The following is a 26,528-nucleotide window of genomic DNA, read 5'->3' as shown; positions in this document are numbered from 1 at the left end:
CAAGCAATGCAAAACAAAGAATTAATTCACTTCCCATGAGCTTCCCATGAGCTGCCTGGGAGTGTTCAGCCATCCCCAGGACAAGAGTTACTTGGGAAGATAAATGCCATCACTCCAAGATGTCGTTCTCCATCCCTCCTTATTCCTATTTCCTCCAACTTTATGTACTGATCATGACACCACATGGCCTGGAATATCCCTTTGGTAGCTGGGCTCAGCTGTCCTGGCTGTGCCCCTTCCCAGCTCCCTGTGTACCACCAGTCCCTTCACAGGGTGGGGTACTATGAGAGTATGAGAATCAGAAAAAGCCTTGGCTCTGTGCAAGCACTGCTCAGCAGTAACAAAAACATCTCTGTATTATCAGCTCTGCTTCCAGCACTACCTCAAAATACAGTCCCATACTAGTCACAATGAACAGAGTTCAGCTCAGCCAAAATCAGCACAGCAGGGCTGAAGCACCCCACAGTGGAAAATCAGGACTACAGGTGCCCCGGAGATACGGCCTGCACCATCTCAGGCAGAATTTCTCAATTTGAGAGGTCCCAGAAATAACGCCGAAGTACAGGCCTCAAAACCTGCTTTTTTGAACCACTTTTTTGAACCCAGAGGCGGCTTCCCTGGCATGAGCCCTGTCCGGAGCCCAGAAGGGTGGCTGTGGTCGCTCCTGATCCTGTATTTCTCCGGGCGGCGGGTACGAGGTGGAGCGGGGTACGCCACTGCAGCAGGCAGGGCTTTGGGGCCAAACCGGAGCACAGCCGCAGGGCCAGGCGACGAGCCCCGCCGGGTAGGGCTGAGGGTGCCCCGGCGCTCCCCAGCACGGGCGGAAAGGCAGAGCCGGGCTATATGGAAGAGTCATCCGCAGACACAGGCGCCCCGCGGCCCCTCGGATCGGGGGCGGCCGCCGAGGGAGGGGCGGGGGCAGCCCGGGGCCTCCTCCCGGCCGGGGCTGCCGTGCGGCGGCAGCGGAACGCGGCGGCGGGCGCGGGTTGCCGAGGGCCGCTTTGAGGCGCGCACCGCGCGGCGCGGCGCCGGCATGAGGGAGCTGCCGCCGGGCCCGGGGATGGAGAGCGACATCTTGGACGCGCTGGAGGCCTTAGGGTAACCGGGGAGCAGCGGCGGCTCCCCCTGCGAGGGGCGAGGGACCGCGGGCAGCCTCAGCCGCGGGCGAGAGGCCGGGCCGGAGGCGGGAGCGAAGGGGAGCGCGGGATCGGTGGAGGAACGGGCCCCGCGTTGCGGCGGGCGCCGGGGGCTCGGCGGGGCCGGGCCTCGGCCGGAGCGGGGCCGGGGGGCTCGCCCCGGTTTAGTGAGGGAGAGCAGAGGAGCGGGGCGCTCCGTGGGGTGCAGCAGCCGTGGTCGGCACTGGGGCGGCCGCTGGAGGCTGGCGGGGCAGAGCCTCGGTGTGTGGTGCCTGCCCGCCTCCCGCGATGTGCTTCGGGTGGGACGGGACCACAACTGTGCGGAATTCACTTTTCGGTTATGTTATTCCCACTACTCCAGGGCAGTCAGTTGTTACTGTTAGGAGGAAATTTGACTAAACACTTGAGTTAATACTTGAGTTCTTTGCCAGGCGTATTCTGAGAGATCAAAGTCTGTTTTCACATACACTTGTGAAAATGCAAGTCTGATATTTTCTGACAAACCGTTTTGTTTATAAATGACCAATAATTTTTTGGTGTGTTTAAAAAAAAAAGTCTGAATTATTCCTTGACGAAAGGGATGTAGAAAGTTTAAGTGTAGCTACTAAGCAGCTTAGAGTAAAATAATTTGAAAACATGTATATTATGTGGGTGTTAATAAAAATGCAATAAATAATAATTCAATAATAATAAAATATGTATTAATAATATTTTTTATTACTAATGTTCATCTGTCTGTGCAGGTACACTGGTGCCCTGTTGGAGGAGGAGGCCCTGAAAAAAGCAGCAGAAAATGGGTTGTCTTCACCAGAATTTTTTGAGCTTTGCATTTGGTTAGGTTCCCAGATAAAGTCACTTTGTAATATGGAAGAAAGCATCACTGCAACAGATGGTATATGAATGTTAATTTAGTATTTTCTCAGTGGATTTAGACCCATATTGTTCAGCTAATAGTGAAATTACAATGTTGAAGTTTCCGAGAAAGCTGAAAGGTAGCCAAACTCAGGCTGATATTTCTGTGTATGTGGCTCTTAGATTAAGGCCTTGTATTGTAAAGACTGTTTCAGAAGGGAGAAAGAAGGTGATTTGGGGTGGTTTTAGGTACACATAAATGTTAAAAGTACATTCACACATGTGATGATGTTTTGATGGCATAAATTGCAGTGGTGGGTATTTTTGGCTGTTGGTCCAATGCAGTGTTCCAGTCAGCACCGTGTGTGGATACACAAAGTGCTTGGTAGTGCTGCCTGATTATTTCTGTCAAGTGCTGCAGTTTGGATGAGATTTTATATTACTTACATGTTCACCAAAAAAGTAGAGGAACTAAAACCAGTCACTGAAAATAATGGGTTCATGACTCCTGTCACTTCTTCATCAGAAAATTAGTTACACTGACACACTGTTTAGTGACATAAACTGTTCACTTCCTTGTGATGTTCATTTGTGTTTGTGTCTTCATAGACTGCTGTAGCATTACCTCATTAAAAGCATGAGTACAAGATACTATTATCAGGCATGTCTGCTTGTATGTAGGACTTTCCTAAGAAAAATGTTGCTGGGGTGGTAGGTGGTTAATCTTTGGGCTGTTGAAATCTGCAATGTATGTTAAAAAAATTAGATTGCAGTTTGATGTTTCTGTAAAACCCATTAATTGTGAATTTTTTTCCGTAGGTGTGAAAGATATAGAGAGCTTCCAGCTTGAAATTAGTGGCTTTCTGAGAGAAATGTCTTGTCCGTATTCGTCACTGGTGTCTGGAGACATCAAAGACAGATTAAAAGAGAAAGAAGATTGTCTTAAACTCCTGTGTGAGTAATGATAATTTTCCCATTTATAATACAGTATTTTATGTGCATGCTTTATCATAACTGTACAATTTACACAGAAGAGTTCTTTATGTGTTTCTAAGTTGATGTCTACAGTCATTACATACTAGCTCAGCATGCATCAACTCACTTGTGCAAAGTGAAAAAAGAGCAACATTAGAAAGCTGTTTTAGCAGAAACTAAAATTTATTTTTATGTAAGTATGGTGCAATCTACTGAGGCCTCCTGATCTCTCTCTTGATACAGTTTTTCCAGCTCACTGGAACTGAGACCTTGCTTCTTGTCTTTGTGAGAGGTTTCAGGGCAGCTTGAACAGAAATGCTGTACAATTTGAAGGTGCTGAAAGCAGAATAGAGAGAAACAAGGTCTAAGTTTAGGTTGAACTTGGACAAAGGAATGGCAGCAGGAACCACCATATGTGGTAATATGAAACTAGCCAAAGAACTTGAGGTCTGGTCACAGAAGGGAGTTGAACAGTTAAATGCAATGTGTAGACTGAAGGTAGGAAGTTGGGTGAGAGGAAATTGAAGTAAAAAATAGGAAACATACTTACCTGTTCAGGAGAGAACTGAGAAAGTCTCCCTTCTATCATGATTATCTTATATAATGTATATATTGTAGCTGTACTGAGAATGTAGATGCATAAATACTTAAGTGTATCTAAATCTGCCATTATGATGTTTTTCTCTCTAGTATTTCTAAGTACAGAACTTCAGGCTTTAAAGATACTGCAGAGCAAGAAAATTAAAGGCTCTCATTTGGAAAAGCACAGTGATGTTATTCAGGAAGTGCAAGCTATTTGTGATGCACTGGGTCTGCCAAACTCCTCATCCTCTGGTATTCCTCCCTTGTTAACCAGTGTGGAACAAAAGGTATGGCCTTTTGCGTCTTTTCTCTATTGCTAAACTGTAAGCACTATCTCTGTAAGCATTCATTGTTAAGGCCCCAGCAGTCTCACCCACAAAAGCCCTATCTGACAAGTGCAAAAGCATTTTAATTCTGAAAGCCAGCTTAGTGTTTTAAGTTGAACTGTTTTATGAGGTGAAGTATTTCAGCATTTCCCTGAGGTTGCAATGTACCTGATCAGACATACTTTGCCATGCAAACTTAAGGTATAAGTTTTCCTCTTGCCCATTTCAAATGTACTGTAGCAAGCAGAAAACTTTGGGTAATAACTGATTGTGCATTTATATACCTGAAGTAATTTCTGAGATGTATTTAAAATTAATACCCAAAACTTAAATTAGTCCTTTTTAGTTTATTAATTTCTTAATTGCAAGTGTGGATTTGTTGGTAGTATTGCCTTAGTTGCAGAAGAGGATGGAAATGCCTGAATTGCCAGTATTCTGTGAATAATTAAGTTGGCTTCAACTTAAACCTTAAGTTAGTTCTTTCTGTTGTGTCCCTCAAGGTTCTGACTCATTTCACTGATGTGATCCTTAATCTGATTTCCTTACTGCAGAATGTAAATAGGTTTTTGAGGGGCAGTTTATCTTCTCTGTCACACACCTAAAAGTTTTGCTCTTCATCTGTCTCTGGTGTTAGGGGAGAGGGTGACTTGATCGCCCCTTAAGAGTAGAATAAAAACTCCTTCCTTCTGCTGCTGAGTCTTTGAATTTAATAATTTTACATGATTGTGCTTGTTTTTTTTTTCTTTCTTCCTCATCAACCAGTGGGCAGTTGAACATTCAGAGATTTTGGGGAGAGGGCCTGTTACTTGCATGATTTTCTTAATCTGTCTTCAGTGTGACAAAACAAAACCTTTAATACATTAATTTATAAAAGACATCACCCAGGTGCAAATGGAACTGTCTGTTCCTACACTATAACTGTGCTTGATCTATTTAGTCCTAAGGAAATCTTTACATTCAGTAAATGTTTCTGAGGGCATGAAGAAACAATTCTAGCACTGTTCTGGGAAGGAAAGTGTCAGAGCTGGTAACTAATGGCCTGATTCTGCTGATCTCCCTGTGTGAGTGTTAGCTGTGTTTACATCCATGAGTGTTTATGGCTGCAGCCATGGCCAGGGGCCTCCCCTGCTCAATTCCTTGCTTCACTGCTCAGGTACAGATTTAGTTTCACCCCATTAGAGGGAGAGGACTCCAGTTCTGCAGTTGTGGGACAGCAAGACCAGACCTGGAGCACATATCACACATAGTGATACTAGAACATTTTCTCTGAATTGTTAGATACCTTCTGCAAAGTCCAACATTTCCTATCACACAGCATCACAGGCTTAAATTGTTCATAGTGTTGCCGTCCCAATTTGTATAAACTGTTGCACTTTCAGAAATGCAAAAATGAGCAGGATCTTCAAAGCATTTTATCTTTGGTTTTGGTTAGGGTTTGGTTTTTTTAATAGTGCTGCATGGACTATTTTCCAATAGTTTTCAAGTCTGTCAGTTCCACAGTAGTTATACTACTTGTACTCACTTCAGCGTGTAGAAAGGTGGCAAAACTAGTTTGTTCGTCTTCTGTCTTCTGTGACTCCAGATTAACAGTGTAATTTGTTCTCTGTGTGTTTCATCCCTTATAAACAAAGGATTTTTTCTTACCTTGCAGGAGATTTTGTAGAATTTCTGCTATGTGTTTACTTGTCCTTCATCCCTTACTTTAATATAGGACAAATTTGGAGTTACTTTGATAGATGACAGATTTAGAGACCTACACTTGTAGGTATAGCTGCTTTAGAAAGGTGGTGCCACCAATTAAAGTTCATTGGCTTTGTAAACATTTTTTTTAAGAGCACCATTTTGTTACCTTTTTTTATATGCTCACAGAAATTCACTTGAAATGATCCATTTACTTTTCCAAATTTTTTTTTCTTTTGATTTAATTAGATTCTGTGTAAAATTGCACTGTTGATGTTTAGTATTATATCATTCATAATGCAGACTTACATACTGATCTAGTATTTTTACTTAGTGTATCTGCAAATGTATCTGCACCATTTCAACATGTCTACTCTTTGTCTCTGTCTAGCATCTTCAGCATTGTCAGTAGCTGTGGGAGTAGTTCTGAGAATAGTTTGGCTGTGCAGCAGCAACCTACCAAGGGCCAGATCACACACTGTATTTTGGTATGGAATATTAGAACATTTATTGTTTCAAGTGATTTTCCAATTTATTTAAGAGACTAGTATAAAATCAGGATTGCTTTCTTCATTCAAAATGAGTTTTATAGTAGCTCAAACTTTGAATGTACAATCCTAACAAGTACTTCTTGTATCTCCTGTGATTACCTAGGATAGTGGTTGTCAATATACCTAAGAAAATGAGAGAAAAATAGACAGTATTACAGCTTTCTACCACTAAATATATCTTACTATATACTACTGAAAAACTAATAGTAATTTTTCAGTTAAGATGCTGTTCCCTTGTATATTTACAAAGGGGGAATCTATAAGTCAATCTGAAATTTAGTTCCAAAACCTCCATAAATTCTAAATGAACATTCTGAGAGATTCAGAAAAGTTTACACAGTTCACACAGTGTTGTGCTTTGTAACTAGTTACATCTGGCTGTTTTCTAATCAAGATAGTGTGAATTTCACACCTAATTAAAAAGTGCCATTCTAATGCTGTTTATTTGAAAAAACTTTTAATGTGATATTATTCAGAAGACTTCTGAACATTTTTTGCCCACATTATTAAAAGTTCTCCACTACTTTTCACATATCAATTGAATGAATGGAAACTACAAAGGGCTTCTGAACAAACTAAGTCAAAATTAAGCTAACATAACACTTAAGCAAAATATGAGTAGAATTTTTTTTTTTTAATTATTTGGGTATGCATACTGGAATTTATTAATATTTAAAGTAATGTGTTTCATTTAACTGTTCATCTGTAGCAATTTTACAGATGTAATGGTGCCTGGACAGTAAGTAACTGCAGGGAACAAGACTGAAGAGTTGTCGTGTTCACCAGACATGAGGGCCAAACTGAAATGTATTTAAGGTTAGATAAACACTGAATTTATCTGCAGGCATATGAAAGAGAGGCTTACAAATATTTTGTGCTTAATATTTTAGGTGATGTCTCTGCAAATGTACAGTACACCTTATGACTAATTAAGGCAACATTTTTTCCTCAAAGTGTTGCTATTTTGAATTAATAATTTCTATTTTCAATTAATTAATTAATTGAATTAATAACCTTTCTGCAGGTCAGGTTTTTTCAAAATCCAGAAAAACCCTGGAGGTGCATACATATATATGATGATGTTTTTCTGTGCAAAAGGTATCAAATGTAAAAATGACTGCTCTATTTTGACAGAAGATGAGGATATTTAATAAATACATTGAAGATGGTAATGAAATGTGAGCTAATTTTTTTTTTCATTAGTACAAAATAACAAAACAAATGAGAAATGTCGTGTTCAATAAAGATACACTTTATTTGGTAACAGTAACTATTCATTTTTATGTAGCATATTTGAATTTGATATTTCAGTCTCAAGCAGATCCAACAGCTTCTTTTTTTTCATTTTCTATTTAGAGAGTATGTGACCTCCCAAAGCAATCCCATAAATTTTTAGTGCTACCAAGGTCATTGATTACACAGTATGTCAAATATACTTGTCTACATCTATTTTTAATTATTTGGTTTGCTTTTTACACCTGAATGTGTAAAAATGTTAGGATGATTTGGCTATTACAATTTGGTTTATGTTTCTTTGAGTATTTTTTCACTGCTCTATTATTTGGGCACTGCATTTGGTTTTGTTCCCACTTACATGTGCAGACTTCTTTCTGGGTAGTGGTGGGATTTTTAAACTCCTGCATACCCTTCTCAATCCAGGGCAGCTATCATGTGTGGGAATATGGATTATAGCATAGATTCTCACATTAGTTGTGTTCTTGTCCTGTGGCAGACTATTGTGTATCAGAGCTCCTCTGCTCATACCTCTGTCATCAGTCATGGCTGGACAATGCATTCTGCAGCTGTAAGGCAGCTCAGTTTATTCCACCATTATAGCTGTAGGATTTCCCCATGAGCCCTGCTGATGGGAGTAAGTGGAGATTCACTAATCTGAATATGACTTTACAGTGTGTCAAAAACATAGACCAGTTGATCAGTGAAGAGATTCCACCTTAACTGATACTGATTAGTAAAGCTGTGCTGGATAAAAATTACATAGGTATTCTCTTTAACTTGGAATGAAGACATTGCAGAAATTTGGGGGCAGTTTCTAAGTCAGTAAAGGATTGTTTCATTTAGCTGTTTTTGTTTTTTCTAGTTCTGATTTGCATTGATTGTCTTCCTTAATTGTTCTCTCTAAACTTCCTTTCATTTTTCAGTTCATGGAAATCAGGAGTATGCAGCAGTGATCGACTTGTGGTGGCAGAATGTGTGGGTTGTATGTGGAGCCCAGTGTTGTGTTTACCTCCTAGTTGTCCTTGCAGCTGCAAACTTAAAATAATTCTAATCTCTAGGTAGTATCCAGCATCACTGGTTTTCAGATCTTCTTTCACACTCTAACTGTAAATTACATTGAGGATTTTCTATTTTATTGTGTTGGTTTTTGTTTCAGCATCTGGTCTCATTTTGACAGACTCTTCCTTTCAACCTTCGAGGTATTATTTCTGACCTCAATTGTATGAGTAGACACCTCTTGCCCAATAGCATTTTAATTCTTCTGCTGTTCATTCCTTCTTCTGTACTAATTACTGATCTGTTCATCTCTTGCTATCATACTGATCTTATTCTGTTGCTGGTTATAAACTTTATATTTTGATTCTTCAAACATTTATTTAAATTTAAACATAGTTTGTGCTTAGGTACGTTTGCATTTTGGAGTGGAATATGGCACTGTGTACATGCTTCAGTAAAAAAACTGGCTACATTCAGAAGACAGATAGCCTTGGAGTGTTTTTTGTAAAGAAAAATATTATAGAGAAGGAAGAATTATCAGAGAAAGAGGAGTGTTGGGATCAATGTGGTACATGGAACTGAACTTTACCCTTTGCTGTAACCTCTTTTGATACGAATGGAATACAAGGAGTATTACAGTAATTAGATTTCCACTTTTCAGGTGCTACTGGGCTGTCTTTTCTGATAGAGTCAAAACAGTGTTTTTCCTTAATTTGTTTACTGCACAATATATTTACCTCAGACTTTTTCTGGGATAATACGTTATTAACCTGCCAGAGTGCTGTCCAGCAGTGATGTAAAAAGAAAGAACAAGATCCATACACCTTGGTTTTCACACAAAATTTGAGATCAGAATTTTTCTTCGTATATGCCAAAAAAAAATTGAGATAATTTTAAAAATCCTGACATATGAGAGTTCATTTTCTAAGTATTTCTTTTAACAGTTAACTAGGTTCTCTAGAATTTTATTTTTGACTTGTGGGATTTTTTTCATAGCAATCAGTAGAAATGATATTTCTGTAACATGTGAATCTCAAAACTGAGCCTTTATGACAAACATAATGTAAATGCCTGTTGCCCACCTAAGTCTTACAATACTTGCAAATGGATCTAATGCCTGTCTCCAGTTACAGGTTTTACTGTAGATCATGGACTAATTTAATCCTTCCTTTGATATATAAAAGAAAACTATCTCTAGTTTTACTCATTTTGCTTAGTTCCCCATGGTTATTTACTAAACCAAATGAAGATGTAGTTCTCTCCATCAGACTGTACAAAACTTGGAGGAACATTAATATGCATGCTGTCAACTCCAGCTGAAAAATCAGTTGGATTGTGTTCAAGTTATGTACAAGAGTTGAGGGCATTCATGGTAGTGATTTTAGATGAGCTTTGCTAAAGGCAGTTCACTCAAGAAGAGGAGGTAGAGGTTTCTTGTAATAAGAAGGGAGAACACAGTGGTTTGGAAGGTAGAGCATATTTCTTTTCTAATTACTTAGAACTAGTGGAAGAAGTATAAACAGATTTGATTTGGAGTGAATGCAAAAGTTTTAAACATAATGTTAGCTGGAACCAATTACAGGATTAGAATAAAATTAATGAGAATGAATGACTGCATACCTATCATATCTCCTACCTTTCTTAATAGCACCCATCACCAGATTTTTTGTAGCCCAGTGTAACATTTGGCAACAGAACTCCAAATTTCCAATTGTAGTTACAACACTTAGTAGTTTCTGAAATGAGTAATTTAGCTAGTCCTACTTTCTGAATGCACTTGATAAATTTGCTATATAGCTGTTGTTCTGTTAATGGGAGCAGAAGTGATGTGCCATAAAATACCTTTTTATAGAGGCTGGTCATCTTATAAAAGTATTCAGGAAATCTTTTTATAGTGGATCATAAGAAGATGTGTATGTGTTTTCATGGGTCTGCTAAAATGAATGGGTTGTGTTTGATCCTCTGAGTAGCAAAATGAGATTGTAACAAATTTTGCTGAAATAAATCTAAATATCATTTGTATTCTGAGATTTATGTGTTGGTTTTTTTTTTCAGATAAAGGACATTCTCTCAAAAGTTAAAAATAACCATGTGGGGAAATCACTGCTAACAAAACCTCTGAACTCTGACCAAGTGGTAAAGAAAAGTTTCTCCATTTCTTTTCAGTATTTAACAAGATGGTCAAAATAAGTGCATATGGCTTCATTTAACTTTGCCTTTTTACTGTCACTGTTCTGAATATTAATACTAAATATTAATACTAAATATTAAATACTAAATACTAAATATTAATACTAAAATTCAATTGCTAAATACTAACAATGATAGTCAGATACTTCCAGAATTGACATTATAAAACAGACCTTGTGTTGATTCATCCATTGTTCACTTTCAAATCATTTTTACACACATCCTACTGTAGCATTACATAGATGCTATGTGGTTTATAGTGATCACCTTCAGATAGACATCGTAGTTGATGGATGGGGCTAACTTTCAATTGAGTTTTATAACTTTATGTATTTGACTGTTTGAATTTCTTATTATAACGCTGCAGGAAAGATTGGAAAAAATCAATGATGCTCTTTGCAGTGAGTACGAGTGTCGACGGCGGATGTTGATGAAGAGGCTTGATGTGACTGTGCAGTCTTTTGGCTGGTCTGATAGAGCAAAGGTAAACTTGATGTATTTTTTGCTTCCTGTAGGTGGGAGTCTGCTACTGTTCCCCAAGTCTTCCTACAGAATATGCACACCATGTATATACACAAATGTGCTTCCATCACTGTTACCTTTTTCCAGCCTATTTCTCATGTCAGGTTGTAATCTCCAAATCCTAGGCATAGAGGAAGGGGATGGAATTAACCAGGTGGCACAGTCCATCCTTTGTGACTGTTTATAGCTTCACAATTAGAAATTATAGCATCCTTTGTTGGGGTTTCTCACTTTAATTAAAGTTCCCATATCCCTGTTTTCTTTTTTATATCTAATACCCTCCAATGAAGTAAACTAGGAGGGAACCTCAGGACTTCTCATGCAGATGGAAAAGTAAGACAAACACTGGGCCTTAATATAGGTTGGGTGTAAAAAGTGACTGTTCATAAAGTCTGAGAGGTTACAGTGACTGCCCCCTATCTTGGATACTGTGCTACTAGATGAACAGCTTTTCAGTTGAACAGGTTGTTTCAATAGTTGCTTGTGTGAAAAAAATCACACAATTGCTTGTAATCCTTCAGGTCACTAAAAATTCCAAAGCAATCCTCTGTATTTGTTCTGCTGGTATTGCTTTAATTGTGATAATTTCATTTGTATCATTTCCTAGAACTCTGTATATTAAAAAATACTCATTATATTTCTGAGCTGCAAATATATCTTGTTTGTATCTAAAAGATACAAACTAAAAGCGCAGGGATACATAAAGTTTGTAATTTGATGAAGACACATGTGAGAAGCTGGAGGCAGATGTTTTTGTTCATGAGCGGCAAGATCAGCTTTCATTCCAAAGGTTTCTGTAGAAAGCTCAAACTTTTAAAATCTTAAAACTTGGGAAGCTTACCAAATGTATGGATTGTTACAAGTCTCTGTGACATCATGATTTGTCATTGACACATGCAGAATCAGCTTCATGAAGTTCACTAAGTCTCACTGGAAGACATGAGTCTAGGTGCTGCTGTTCTGCACTGGAATAGCTCACTGTTTAATTTCTCAAGGGGTTGTGAATGCCTCAAGAAAGGAAATGGGGGGCATTTAGCTCAGAGAAGCCAGGAGATGTCCTTACTTGTATAACTTCCTTACAGCTGTACCAATACAATTATGTATCTTCAAATTTAAAGTATACTTGCACTTGATGTGACTGATGACTAACTTAAGCAGACTAAAACTTTGTCACTTGCTATTGTTCCATTCAAACAATGTGAAAAACAATGAATGCCCTTTTGAAATAGAACAATAGTTTAAAAAGATTTCTGATGATAAAGTAGTCAGATGATTCATTTTCCTGTCTTACAAAGACTGTTGATGTGAAATATATGCAGTTACAGAAATAACCAGGTTACATACTATTTCAAAATTACATACTGTTTTCAATCTTTTTTTTCCCCCTATTTCTCTTGAAGTAAGTTCATAAGTTCTTTGAGAAGGTTTTAGGGATTGAAAATGTTCTGGCATTGATGTAATTTAGAGTTTTGGGTTTTTTTTAAACAAAGAGACAAATTATTGTCTTTTTAAAATTTGTTAGCTTGCATTTTTTCCCACCATTAAATAGATATTGATACATTTCTTTACTTTTGATGGTTTGTCATTTTGGGGATTTTTTTTGGTTTTTTGTAACTTATTCAGGCTCCAAGAAGGGTAAGTTTGCAGACTGAAATGGGTTCACAAATTATAAAGTAATTACCTAGCAAAACAGTCTTGTAAAGGTTCAGCATGTATTGTCTGGTCTAGCCAATATCAAATGTTTTATTTCACTCTGAAAGTCATTCTAGATGTTCCCAGAAAGTGTATTTATTTTTCTTTTCTGCAAAATAAATGAAACATCAAAGCATGCTTGGAAAAAATCTAATGTTGTCCCATTCTCAGTCTCACTTTTTCATGGCTTGCATAAGTGTTTTGCTGCATTGATAGGTTTTCAGGTTTTTTCCACAAATGTACCTTACTTTGAAGCTGCTCTGTTTTTGTCACATTTAGAAGTGATCTGTTGAATATGATTATGTAAAGCTCTTGAGACAGCAGTATGGACTCCTTAAGTTTTACTCTGTAGACATGTTGGAAGGCATTAAAGAATCTGTTTGATGCCAGTGGATAGAGGAGTTTCTTTTGTACTGGTGCGAAGCTTCAGCATCAATTAAACATAATCAACAGCACTTTCTGTGAAATAGCTCCACCAACAGGAAGAGAGCTGGTGATAACTGGCACTATGTTTTGCAATATAGTTTGCATTTTCAGAGGCTACACCTTGTGTTCGAAGTGAAACTGACTGAGACCAGCACGTCGTGTATAGTAAGTCTGTTGGCATGTTTGATACCTGGCAAGTAAGTTGTGTTTGATGTTATCCTTTAGGTAAAAACAGATGAAATAGCACGGATCTATCAGCCCAAGCGCTATGCGTTGTCTCCAAAGTCGACCATTTCATTAGCTCACCTTCTTGCTGCTCGTGAGGATTTGTCCAAGATCATAAGAACAAGTAGTGGATCAACACGGGAGAAGACTGCCTGTGCTATCAACAAGGTATGCTTTTCTGACACGTGATAAATGGACATGGGGGTTTACAGACCTGTCAAAAGGAATTCTAGAATTACATTGGTTTTGCTTGGTAATTTAGTTTTTTCTATTTAAGAAAGGAAGGCTTGCAGTATTCCAGTAAACATTGCAGAAAGTCCTTTTTTTATCTTCCTAGACAGTCAGTCATGCAACAGGATGAAACAGTCATGTAGATGAGGTGTGTGTGTGTGTGTAACTGACCTTGAGTTCAGTGGAACTGCGTACCTCATTGCTAGGATATTATTGTTTGGTTTGTAAACCCACATCTCTAGTTCATCACTGTGTTATAAATCATGAAAGTTTCTGTAGAAATGTCATTTTGCTGCAAAGTAAAATTTTGTCTGCAGTAATGAATCAACATTGTGCTGCTTTCTTGAGTGTGATAAAAGCTGAAGCTTGCAAGTAGTGACACGAGTTTCACCATTCAAATGGTGACTAAATCTACTTTTATTAATCCTGGATTTAAAGATTTTTCTAATGTTTTTTGCCTCATTGAGATACCCTTTAATATGTTTTGATTCTTAACACTGAAATGTCTTAATTATTGTAGTATCTCAGAGAAAGGTGAGGTTTTTGTCTTGAGAGGACTTTAGTTGGAGTACCTGGGACTGATCAGTAAATGTTAACATTGATCACACAGAATTTAGGAAATATGAAAGCAGCAGTAAAAAGACCTACTTGGATACATCTTTGTTCTTCAAAGATGTTTGTTTTGTTTAACTTTGTCCAGTGCAGTTTCTCTTTTCATACGCTGAGTAATACCTGCCATAGTCAAGATGCCTTTTTTGCCTTTTCTTGGAAGTGGTACTGCAGCCTGTTGCAGGTTTTGTTTGTTCTGGGTCTTAACTGAGTGTCAGGAGTTTCTAATGTTAGGCAAACTGGTGTTCCTTTGAGAATTGCACGTGAATTTGCCAGCTTGTTTTATGCCAGCTGATTAGGTTTGAACTTGAACTTTAAAATTTAAGTAGAAGAGACACATCATAAGGAGTCTTTTCTATATGAATATATATGTGTATATATGAATATATGCGTATTTGTATATATTATATATGAAGTATGTATATTGCTTATTGCAATCCTAATACTTCAGGTGTGCAGCATTCTTCATAAAAATTTCACAAAAGTGATGTGAGCCAGCTAGCTGCAGTTATTTCTGTTTTAGAGGTGAAAAATGAGAACACTTTCAGAGTTCTGAGTTCTGCTGTGGTGTTACAAGGACAGGAGGTAGTGATTCTGCTGTCAAGCACTGCACTGAGGAGCCAAATTTCCTGAAACAGCAGGCAGCATTTCTGTGTCCACAGGAGAAAATCCTGTGTCTCTTCAAGTTATTACTACTATTTTTCAACTCTGAAAATGACCTATTTTTCCATACAGGTTCTGATGGGGAGAGTCCCTGACCGTGGAGGCAGACCAACAGAGATCGAACCACCTCCTCCCGAAATGCCTCCATGGCAGAAAAGACAAGAAGGTGGAGGAAGAGGTGGCTGGGGGGGCGGTGGTGGTGGTGGAAGGGGTAACTGGGGGGGTGGAGGGGGTAGAGGAGGAGGAGGTGGAGGTTTCAGAGGTGGTGGAAGGGGGGGGGGTGGCTTCCAGGGTGGGGGTGGCTTCCAGGGTGGGGGTGGCTTCCAAGGTGGAGGTGGCTTCCAAAGTGGAGGTGGCTTCCAAGGTGGCAGGGGAGGTTATGGTGGCAGGGGAGGCTATGGTGATCCATATGGTGGGAGAGGAGGGGGAGGATACCGAAGATACTAAAGTACTGTTAATCCTAACAGAGTAACTGGCAGAATATAGTGGTGGTGTTTACTGGTACTAGGAATTTAGGTATGTTGACTTGGGTTAGGTTAGAATTAAGTATGACCATATGAGTAATTTCATTAGCCCAACTGATGTTTTCACTGAATTCTTTTAGTTAACAGAAGTTTTATACCAAAATCTGATTACTAAAGTCCTTGTTTTTCATACTGCTTATATGGTGTTTTTTATTATGTTATTTTATTTAAAATAAGTCTCAGAAAACTGAATAAAACCCTTTCTAAACAAACAAAAATATATTAATGGTCAGACCTCCCTAATTATTGCATGTTGCATGTCTACTCTCCTGCTCCAAAATGTTGTCTAGAAAAAACAAAGTAGGCCTAAGAACTGGATGAAACCACTTTTAAAAGACTCAAGAATGCTGCATTCAGGGTTGTTCTCTTCATCTCATTGTTCTTCATTCACAGTTTTCATGTGGGACATGTAAACAAATTTTAATTTCAAATGTTAAAATCCTTAATGCTTTGGTCAGTTATTCAATTAGATTTGATTATTCTTGCAGAACTTCGCATTATAGTAAAATTGTGAATTAGTACTCTGCACTAATTAATTGAACCAGAGGGTTTTTGTGTTCATAATGTATCAGACACTCTTTAATGGTCAGAGCATGTACTGTAAACTCATAGTTTTGATAATGTCTTATTTTCCTTTTACTTGTTCATTGTTGGTGTTTCATAAAAAAATAATTATAAATCATATAGGGCAGAAAACCTGCAGCCATCATGTCTGGTATGAATTCATGTGTATATCCTTGTGGATCAGCTTTGAGACACAAAGTTTGAATAAGCTGAGCTTCCTAAGAATGTGACATTTCTTCTCACCTTTCTTTCTTTCCCCTTGTTTAAGTTACCCTTTTCTCCCCTGCCTGCTCTCTGTTTGCAAGTCACCAACTGCCTGGCTAATAAGTTAACTAGACACCTCATGCAGCAGTTGCCTTTTCTCAGTGATTTCTTTCTCTGCCAACCTAAAAGAAGCCCTGTCTTGACATGGTATGGGTGCCTTCTCCCTCACATACACTGTTAGTCTGGCAGGAGTTAGCTGTCATCCCATCATGGCTGTAAATATATGTAGACAGGAATTAAATTTAAAGCTGCCACTTAAAGAAGTCAGTTTCAGTTTTTAGCTCTCCCATGTTGTGAGGCCGCTCCTGAGAACAGAGGTGGAAAGGGGATGATGCCTGAGTATGTTCTCATGACAGCATTTATTAGGGTCAGGTCACCACAGAGAATTCAGGAAGACATCTGATTAACCTGGTGTGTCCAATGATTAAATAGCACAGCAAATTTGAGCCCTTGTAATTGTAGGTGTAACTGCAGGTTGAACTTCAGGATTTGATTCTGGATTTATGTTCCTTAGTTACAAGTTCCTTCTGCACAAATGTCCTATTGGTGTCCATTGGTATGCTTTAAAGATGTTTTTACCTTCATAAACATATGTATCATGTCCTGTTTGATTGGCAACTTCATGCATGAATTTCAAGTTCTGTTCCAAATCAAATTATTATCTTTCAAAAGTTTTTCTCCTGTTATTTCTTTTCTCATCAGTTTGCTTGAGAATGCTGCTTCTAATGTGATAAATATGGCTTTAGCCAGGCTTTAGGGTTCCAGCAGGTGCCTGACAAAAAGAAGAAGTTTTGCTTGCTAGAACATGTTAGCTGGGATGTGAAATTTGCAATAATGGCATCATGTCACCCAACTGCTAGCACTGTAGTTCCTTTGCCAAATTTTTTCTATGCTTCTTACTGACCTAAACCTTGGCAGCTTCTGCAGTCTTTATGGAGAGACCCCTGATGGGTCACATGGGAGCACAGTACTGGGTCCCTCGATTCTGAGCTTGGTTTTTGCCTAATGCTCTGGAATAGCTCCCAAAGTGATGGCACAGCAAATGAGACTGCTGGCCTTGGAGTGAAGTGTTGGTCAGCAAAGGAATAGAGAGCAGTTTTTTAACAACCCAAGACTTAAGATTAAATTCTGTTTGCTCATCCCAGTTTTACTTTTTGCTACAAGTAATCAGCAGGTATCCTGTGGCTTCACCAAGGAAATACACTCGGAAAAACAAACAACTTACCTATGCTTAAGGGTTTCATTAGTCTTAGGATGCAAGCTTGCAACAGTTTAGTTGGATTGTTGTAACTGCAGATGTGGATGTGCCTCAGTGTTTTTACACTCATCAGTCCATCCTGTTTGTAATAGGCAGGACAGTTTTGAATGAAGTAAATAATCAAGTGAAGCAGGTACATGCCCACTTCAATTCTAACAGTTAAATTATTTCAGTATGACATTTCAGTTATATGTATGTAGACCATGTAAAATATGAAAATACAAACAGGCTGGAGATTTTCTTTTTTTAATCTGGCCATTTCTGTTTTTCTTAAGTAACTTCAAAATGTGAACCCAGTAGTTGAAAACTAAAGTAAATAGTTTTTAGTAAATAGTTAAAGTAAGCACCACCGTATTTCATGGAGGTATCCTTTGCTGTCCTCTTGCCAGAATGTATGCTTTTAATTTCTCAAACAATGCAATAACACCATGGAAGTAATTGATTTAAACCTCAAGTTTTGTCTTGAAAAAAGTATTTTCAAAAATTCTGTTGTAAGCAAAAGATTTTCATCTATATGTTTGTGAACATTTTTGTGTTTATTCGCACTTAATGAATACCTAAATTAATATTTGTTTGTTGAAGAACTGAAAAAAAAAGGCTGGGGATTTTTTTCAGGATTTGAGAGAGACACTTTTGTCAACAGCTGTAAACACTGAGGAATAAAGTACTGTATTTGAAATTATTTGCATCATCTGTGTGTATTGTGATTTGGATCCACTATCATATGTTCCTCCTTTGTAAGAAAGAATTCCTGCTGGTGATTTACAATAGTGATGAAACTTACTTTTTTATGGTAATGGAAATAACATGTATTTTGACCACAAGGAGAAGGCATTAGATGACTTTATAGAAAAATTTCAACAGGCAAGGTGTGTCACAAGTCTGGGATTTTGTCCAGGATTACTAAGGAGTCTCAGTTACATTTTATTTTACTGAAAGAAATTTAGAAGTGTAGTGATCTGTATGATCACTGCTTTTGTCTTTATGTAAACTAAGGAAATACCCTCCAATTACTTCTCAAGTTTTATTTTACTACTTTCTATAATCATGAATAAAACCACACCTTGTTTTGTGTAAGACTGTAGAGCAGATTTGCCATACAAATAGGAGTTTCACCTCTTGTTGTCTTCCCTAACATGATTGAAGAATGTGATGTCCATTTCCCCATATAAAAACCAATGTAGGATATGGTATTTGGAGATTTACTCCAAGGTAAATAGCAAGTCTTTAGGGTGCTACAGTTCTGCCTGTGCAATAGGCAGCATCAGCAGGCACAACAGAAGCCTTGCTTAAACTTGGCTACTGTGCTGTGAAATCGTTTCAAAATTAGCACTCCTAGCAAAAGTGAGAGACTACGATAATAAAGACTGGTGCTTTGTAATACTTGAAATAGTGAGTAGCAACACAGTGCTACTAAAATACCAAACAAACAATCTGCAACTACCTAGCTTCCTGACTTTCCCCAGGCACCATTCCAAGGCTCAGAGAAGATGAAGCTGGTCTAGAGACTGGTACTAGGTTAAGGCTGCAGACTGGTCGCAGATGACTGTCAAGGATGATGAATATAGGTTGTATAGATGTCTCTGAGATACAAAATCAGATGCATGAAATGTAATTTTAATATTTTTTTCTATTATAAATATTAAACCAAAATCTTACAATTTATATAAAATCTTTACAATCTGTACACTTTTTCAATCTTCTCAGACTTTTTCAAATTGCCATAGACATCCGTCACAACAAAATAACAGATGCTGCTAGAACAACAACATATTTCCAAAACATACACAAGCTAACATTAAAGCAATTGTATTTAACCTGAATATGAAGAATAGCCCTGCCTTGCTAATGATATTATTCCATCTATTTTTATCTTTAAACAATCAGAATTCACGCTTAAAAAATAAACAGGGAATGGTGCTTGTTCATTCTGCCTTCTTGTAAGTACAGCTAGACCTAGAGAAGGAAGAGGTATTTCCATTTAACTTAGCCATGACAAGATAAATTCCAGTATCACTGTTTGATAACATGACTTCTAAACAGCACTTTTAATTGTGTCTTTTTTTCCTAACATAAGGCAGCTTGAAGATTAACAGAGAGGCAAGTGATTCTGGGTAGCATTGTCAGTTTTAACAGTTTCCTTGTTAAGGTTACACTGTTAAGTCTTTCATGCAGGAAAAAGAAAAGTCCCAAAAGAAAAGAATGGACTAACAGCACTTTGGGGAAGGGAAGGGAAGAAAAGAAAAAAAATGGAGGGTGGAGAGGAAATAACTGTTTGGGGCTTTGGGCAAACAGAGAACCTGAAAGTACTTATAGAGCTCTGAAATAATCCAGGTATCAACTGACTTCTTTGAAGCAGGAAGTTTTCAGCACACTTGAAACACTGCACACTTGTGCTGTAAGACACAGAGCCCTTCTAAATCTTTCAGACTGAACGACCAAACTTCACAGAAAACCATTAAGTTAGCACTTAGGACTGTACAATTCTGTGGTCATAACTCCCTTTGGAGTATTAGTTACCTATTTATACAGTAGCCTTTGGGCCAGGCGCTGATGTTAGGGAATTTTCCTTTTAACTAAGAGGTTTTGTTCATGATCACACTCCATCAAGGTATATGTATACACACAAATTCTATTCAATTCCAGAGTTTAGACCACCAGTGAGCAGTTACCTTGGCTGTACAAGATTTATGAGTCTTAGCTGCTCCTCTGGGGTATTTTTTAAATAAGTGAAAATATATTCAACTTTTATCTTCTTTAATAGTTGTAGAAACACTTTGATTTGCTAAATGCCTATTAGAGATACACCTTGCTGTAGTTCCCTGAATAGAGGAAAGAATCAAGAAGCTCACAGAAAATGGGTGAACCAAGTTTGCAGATATGACAAGACAGCCATTCTGATTGCTTCACTGATCAAAGTGCAATTCCATGTTACTTGTTAATAATTCAGGTTTAGTGTATGAGTTAAAAAAGCTGCACAGTCTTCAGAGCTGTTTTCCTATGCATTTCAGTTATTTACAGTAATGGTACAGAAAATCTACTACTACTTCTACTGCTTCCCTCCATTTATTCTTACTTATACATGGAGTTGCAAGCACAATCCAATTTCAAAACAAGAATTTTGACTCACTAAACTGGCAAACAGTTTTAAATTAACTTTATAAATAAAGCATTCGTATACTTGATAATGACTGTAAATTGTGGATGGAATGTATATTTATATACACTTTGAACACAAAGCACAAATGCTATTGTCATTGACTAAATTTCAGTCTATAATGGACCTAGTAACAGAAGTGTTGAGCATTAAGTGAACTTTGTTTCTGATGTTTGTATGTGTGATGAGAAATACCTGATAAATACAAGGAAGTTTTATACAACTCTAAGTGTACAGATTCTCTTGGAATGCAAATGCAATTTTCAAATTGGCTATTTTGACAAGTAGATTTATCAGTAACTTGAAAGACTTATTTTCTCTTAACAATATGTACACTTTGTATCTTTAAGTTACTTCTCTCACATCTTTTACTGTACAAAATTTACAGACATAGAAGCACACTCACCTTGACTCTTTATGTAAAGTGCATGTGAAATCTAGGAGAGAGAAAATGGAGAAATCTTGTGAGGAGCTCTGAAATTCAGTAGCTATTGCACAGGGATCGCTGTACAGTGTCCCTCATAACGTGGCTCTGCTCAACAATGGCATCTACTTTGATGTGACACAAATATAATCAACCTTGTCCCTTATCTACTGTATGGGGACAAAAAGTTACCCTTTAAGCCAAATAAGTGGAATTAAATATTCCAAGTCATGGCATAGAACACAAAAATGGAAGCAGTATTCAATGTCAAGTCTCTGTGTTACCTCTGTTACCTTGATAAAGGTGTTGGAGCAGCAGAACTTCTAAAGCTCTGAAAGATGTTTAAAAAAATCATCAGTTTATCTTAAAGTATAAGGATCAATCAAATATCATTAGCTTAGCTACTTATTTTAACATTCTTGTTAATTTTTTTAATTAAATGTGACCATTCACTTCATATTTTTAATTGGTTTCAGCTCCAAGAAGGATTTTTTTTTTCTTAATATAGTACTTCTACAGTTTTACTTACTCAGCTTTATCAAACATCTGTTTCTACAAAACTGAGTTTGGGCCAAATGTGAGGTGACACAGTCTTACGAATAGCTACTTTGTCAGAACATTTGTACAGTAAGGTGTGCTGCTGGCAGCCAAGTAAGTCACAGGGAAATCAATATGGTCTTCAACATGAACGGAGACTTCAGCCACGCTCTCACTCCTTTTAAAAGCAAACCCAGAAGATACTTTCATTGCACAGATAATGCTAAATTACCCTACAAGGTCAAAGGAATGATTTTATACATTTGGGAGTGCATGTTTAAAAGGGAAATGTGTTGATTAAAGAGAGCATGTCTGCTTAACATCCTTCAGATTCTCTCTCCAGTTCACTTGGTAAGCAGCTTTATCACAGCCCCTCTTTCAGTCTTACATTCTTCCATTCCATAGGAGATGTTCCTCTCATCTGCTAGGAGCAGTCTCTGTGTTGTAGACTGTCAACTACATGGTTTCTTTTCTGGATTGTGAGGGATTCAATTGTTTTATGTGCCTGTTCCAGCTGGATCTTTAAACCTTCATTGTCTGCCTTTAGAATATTTCTTTCCTAAACAAACAAACAAAAAAAAATAGAGACTTGTATATTACAGTGCAACTGTTTGAGGACTGTCTGGTTGTATATTTAGGTTGACTGCTACAAACATAATGAGATGGTGTAGCTCTCATCAGAACCAGTAACTTATCTGAATATTTCCACAGTCCCTGCTCTATGCTTTGTGTATACTCTCAAAACTTTCCAGCAGCTGGTATCTGAGTCATGTCCACAACCTGCACTTATCTACCCTCCACTGTACCTCTCATAACAACAGTAGTCTGGGGAAACAACAATACAGGTCACACTTTACCAATCTACTTCTGCAGAAATTGATGCACCAGAAGTGAAGCCATTCATTTATAACATCATCTGCTGTTTAGTAATTGAGGTCAGAATCTGATGAGGGAGCAAGGGCAAGTGTAAATTATGGCACCCACATGAACAGGACATTTTAAAGAATGCATTTTTACAAGTGACATCCATGCTTCACATCCTTACTGTATTGAATATACTGCAGACTGAAAGGGAGGTGGTTTGTACTGGAAGATTGTCTTAATAAACAGTTCATCTTTCATAAAACATGAGTTCACTTTATCAGCAGCAAGGGATATTTTGAAAGTTATCATTCAAAGATTAGATTGTGGTCCTGTTGGACTGTTTCCATGTTGCTTCATCACAGAATAGTGATAAATACTGAGTAAAAAGTATGAAAATAAGTCTTTGTTCCTCATAATTATAGCTGGATCCATCCATTAGTTGCACTGTTGGAATTGTGGTAGTCTCTTAATCTGTCTGGAAAGGTGTTTCTGCAAACCTGAATTTGGGCCATGTTTGAGGTGACAGTTTTATGAGTAGCTGTTTTGTCAGAACACTTCAGAGTAAGCTGAGACAACTAGACTGATGCAGGTGAAATCTACCAAGAAACATCTGTTCTGATGTGAAGCATCATGTTTTGAAATCAAAATTTCTTGGTGGTGCTTACTTCTTGGTCAGTTGAATAAAAGCAGAGCTCCCTACCCTCTCAGCCCCATATATTCTGTCACTTAGGGGAGCAGAAGCCACCAATATCAGGAGAAGATTCAGAACTATATTCCTCATTTTATGGAGTACCGTTCTGTCCTGAGTGATTGGATTATGTTCACATTCTAGAACTGGCAGGGATCAGTGTGATGGTAACAACAGTTTCAAAGCCTAAAATTGATCATTTAAGTGAAGCGTTGCTGGAAGTTAAAGTGGCTAAGACTTTATGATACCATTCATGGATTGTTTAATTGCAATTAAATTGGCAGTTAATTACACTGGAGTAAAGTGACACCTTCCCACCCAGCCACTGCCCCACACATCAACCACTTGACCCTACTGTTTTGTAAAACAGAATTTGTTCCATCACATATGTACCTGCTCAAGTTCCTGGTATGAGGGTTTACAGCTGTGATGCTCCTCCTTCATTTTGTGGCTGGAATCCTTGTTTTCCCATTTAACAAATGCCTTTCTGCGGCCTAGAATTGGGCTTGGAAATGTGGGTGCTGGAGCTGCCTGCAGATAAGGATTTTCTGGCATCCTGTGTTCTTTCTTCTCTCTCCGCTTACGAGATACATCACCAGCCAGCAGTACAGGATCAGTCTGTGTACTTTTATGAATCACAGCTGGTTTCAGTCTCACTGAGATTTTCTGAGCTGAGGAACCCATGAGCATAATGGTTCGATCCTTGCTGTCTTCACTGTGCTCTACTACTTCTCCATTAGGAAAGGTGAATGACCCTTCTTCTTGTCCTTTAAAATACATACAGTAAATTGAGGCAAGATCTTCTCCCAGAAAAGGAGAAACAGGAAGCATGGTAATTAAACATGGTTTTAATAAATAAAACATTTGTTCCTTACTGACTTTTACATTCATTACTCTCCAAAACAGGTGCCATTAGAAGTTTCTCAATGTTGTGTCTGTCTCTTGAAACAACTCTTAGCCCTGACTCAGTAACACAAATACAGATCAGTAAGAAGAAAACAGGTGTGGCATCAAGGTCAGCTTAAGAAAACTTTGATATGGGTAAGAGGTAGTTGTTATGTAGTGCTGCAGCCATTTCAAACACAATCACAGAGATGCACATCAGGAGAAATGGGCTGCATTGAGCTCTACATATGTGCTCATAGGAAGCCTAAGAAGGAATCCAGCAGTATGAGTCTTAAATACAGCACAAAAGATTGACAAAGTGGCAGGAAGCAGATTTGAAAAACATTAAATACAGGCAAAGAGCAGGAAAGAAATTCAAAGGAAGTGAATCTGCTGAGAGTTGGAACATCAAAATAAAAAAACCCCATAAGTATCCCAGTGTTTTTCAAGGACAACATTCTTTTTTGGAAGCCTACACAGTAATACACAGGAAGAAAACTTTATACAGCTTGTTTGATATAAGGAGAAAAGAACAGAGAGATGTAGATTTTTCATTTCCAATTCTGTAAAAGACAAATCTATATTCCTATAGATTCAGCTACTGAAGTGGAAAAAATAGACAATTAGCTGTTGGTTTTCCTAGCACAAAGATATGTAGGAAAACTGACTTTTTTAACTCCACACTAAAATTTGAGTCAGAATTGTAACAGAGCAGTAGTTAATGTTACAACTTGCTAAAAAGCAAGACTTGCTTGTCAAGGTGAGAGAGTTAAGGAAACCTGTCAGGTCTTCATGTCATGGCATCTAGTCCTCATGAGATTATGGAAGATGATTTACTTATTTTTTGCTGGCATTTGTGCACCATACATTGTGTAGTGTGACAAGAAATCTCACAAAAAGTATAATCTAGAGCAGAAATGGTGTTACTTGACACCTGGTTCTAGTTTCTATGTTGATAAAACAGTGCAGTTAACTAACAAAACCTAAAAGGATGCTGCATAACTCAGATTTAAAAGAAAAGGGAGCAAAGGAAATTTTATCTACATATTTTCATCTTTTTAATGTGATCTTTTCTCACCATGGAATTGTTCTTTGACTCCTACTGGGCAGAGGCTTGAAGCAAGAGCAGATGTTGGGCTGCTGTCTGCAACTGAGGTTTTGGGTCTTCTCTTGCACTCTATCACAACCAGGTCTTTGCATTGCTTGTGACAGTTCATTCCACAGTCTGTAAACAAAACAACATTTACATGGTTCAGTGGCTCTGGTGTAGCATCTAAGGTAGCTCTCACACTACTGCCTTGTCCTGGGAAGCAAGAAACCTTCTTAGGTATTCTCTACGTGCATTACCTGCAACAACATACATCTGGAAATTGACTTCTCTTTGCTATACATGTCTAAAACTCCTTTTCATTATGAAGGTACAAAATTGCACCATTCAGTCGCAACAGTGCTCTGACTGCAGGAGCTGCAGAGAAAGCTGATACCTGTATGAGGAGGAAAACTGCAAAACAGACTTTGGCAATGTGCTGCACAATGTTCACAGAGTGGTGATGTTTGCATCCAAGGGTCTGTTTCCAAACCCTCTGAATTCAGTCACATCTTGCAAAACATTAGAGGTGTCAGTTACAAGTTCTCCATCTCTGCATTTCTTCTCTGCTATACTATTCTTGAATCAGTATTGTCCTCCCTGGGAGGTCAGATTAAATGGGTCCGTAGATATAGCCATGGATCTCAGGATGATCATCAGTTTTTGTCATTCACTATCAATTATGGATTAAAGTTAACAAAATATAAAGCACTTTACCTTTGCATCTGTATCCTTGTTTAATGACTCCCCATAGCTGAAATTCAAACAAACAGAAAGCCTACATATTAATATCTTTCTCTGCATGTTTGATACATCCAGATGAAAAATACAGTAAAAGCTCCACTCTTTTCTAAGATCTGAGCTCTTGCAGAATATCTTGTTTTCCTACACCTCTAATCATAAAGTCAAAATAGAACTATTTACCCCTTGAGTATAAGGTAAATAGAATATTTTATGTGTGTCAATGACAAACAAAATATCTTGAGTTAGTCTAGTCTACTCAATACATCAGGAGATCTGTCAGTTCGTCAAGACTGTGGAACTGGAGTAGATGGAGAATTCTGTCTCAGCACCCTTGTCTGATCTCAGCTGAACAGAAGATTGGTAGGACAGTCAGTTTTATTAAACCTCCTGTGCCACAGGCAGGGGCATGTCATGTTTGTATCAGGACATGAGTTCTAGCAGCCCTGTGGAGTAGAAGTCTCTGCATTAGGAAGTCTTGCCTGAGAGTGTTTTTGGCGACACAACCAAACCCCACAAAGTATGAACCATGTTTAGACATACTGGCACTGCCAAGAGGGGAGTAAAGGGTACCTTAAACATCTATAGAGGCAGAAGTCTGATGTTCTATATAACTTCACTGATGTTTTATATAGATCCATTT

General features: G+C 38.1%; 2 protein-coding genes across 3 annotated transcripts in view; one reads left to right on the top strand and one right to left on the bottom strand.

The window, feature by feature from the left end:
- The first annotated feature begins 969 nt into the window (after window positions 1-969).
- Window positions 970-15,634, top strand: TSLIG3B (tRNA splicing ligase complex subunit 3B). The gene is made up of 8 exons (XM_014250054.2): window positions 970-1,098; window positions 1,880-2,028; window positions 2,808-2,942; window positions 3,654-3,832; window positions 10,390-10,470; window positions 10,892-11,008; window positions 13,390-13,557; window positions 14,965-15,634. Exons 1-8 carry the CDS (start codon window positions 1,034-1,036, stop codon window positions 15,337-15,339), a joined length of 1,269 nt encoding a protein of 422 aa, XP_014105529.2. The 5' UTR covers window positions 970-1,033; the 3' UTR covers window positions 15,340-15,634.
- A 3,464-nt stretch (window positions 15,635-19,098) lies between these two features.
- Window positions 19,099-26,528, bottom strand: part of RASGRP1 (RAS guanyl releasing protein 1) — a 38,108-nt gene continuing 30,678 nt past the window's right edge. For both annotated transcript variants that reach the window (XM_014249993.2, XM_088058016.1), the window contains exons 14-17: window positions 25,862-25,898; window positions 25,136-25,282; window positions 23,566-23,939; window positions 19,099-22,179 (exon numbers count right to left, since the gene is read on the bottom strand). In XM_014249993.2, the coding sequence (XP_014105468.1) occupies window positions 22,045-22,179; window positions 23,566-23,939; window positions 25,136-25,282; window positions 25,862-25,898 (693 nt within the window). In that variant the 3' untranslated portion in view covers window positions 19,099-22,044. The remainder of the gene's footprint in view (window positions 22,180-23,565; window positions 23,940-25,135; window positions 25,283-25,861; window positions 25,899-26,528) is intronic.

The sequence above is a fragment of the Pseudopodoces humilis genome, chromosome 7 (genome assembly GCF_049639895.1).
Source record: "Pseudopodoces humilis isolate 2021_Gansu_Grassland_sample_001 chromosome 7, ASM4963989v1, whole genome shotgun sequence".
NCBI lineage: Eukaryota > Metazoa > Chordata > Aves > Passeriformes > Paridae > Pseudopodoces > Pseudopodoces humilis.
The sequence above is the reverse complement of the archived record's forward strand: the minus strand, read 5'-3'. Positions and strand labels throughout refer to the sequence as shown.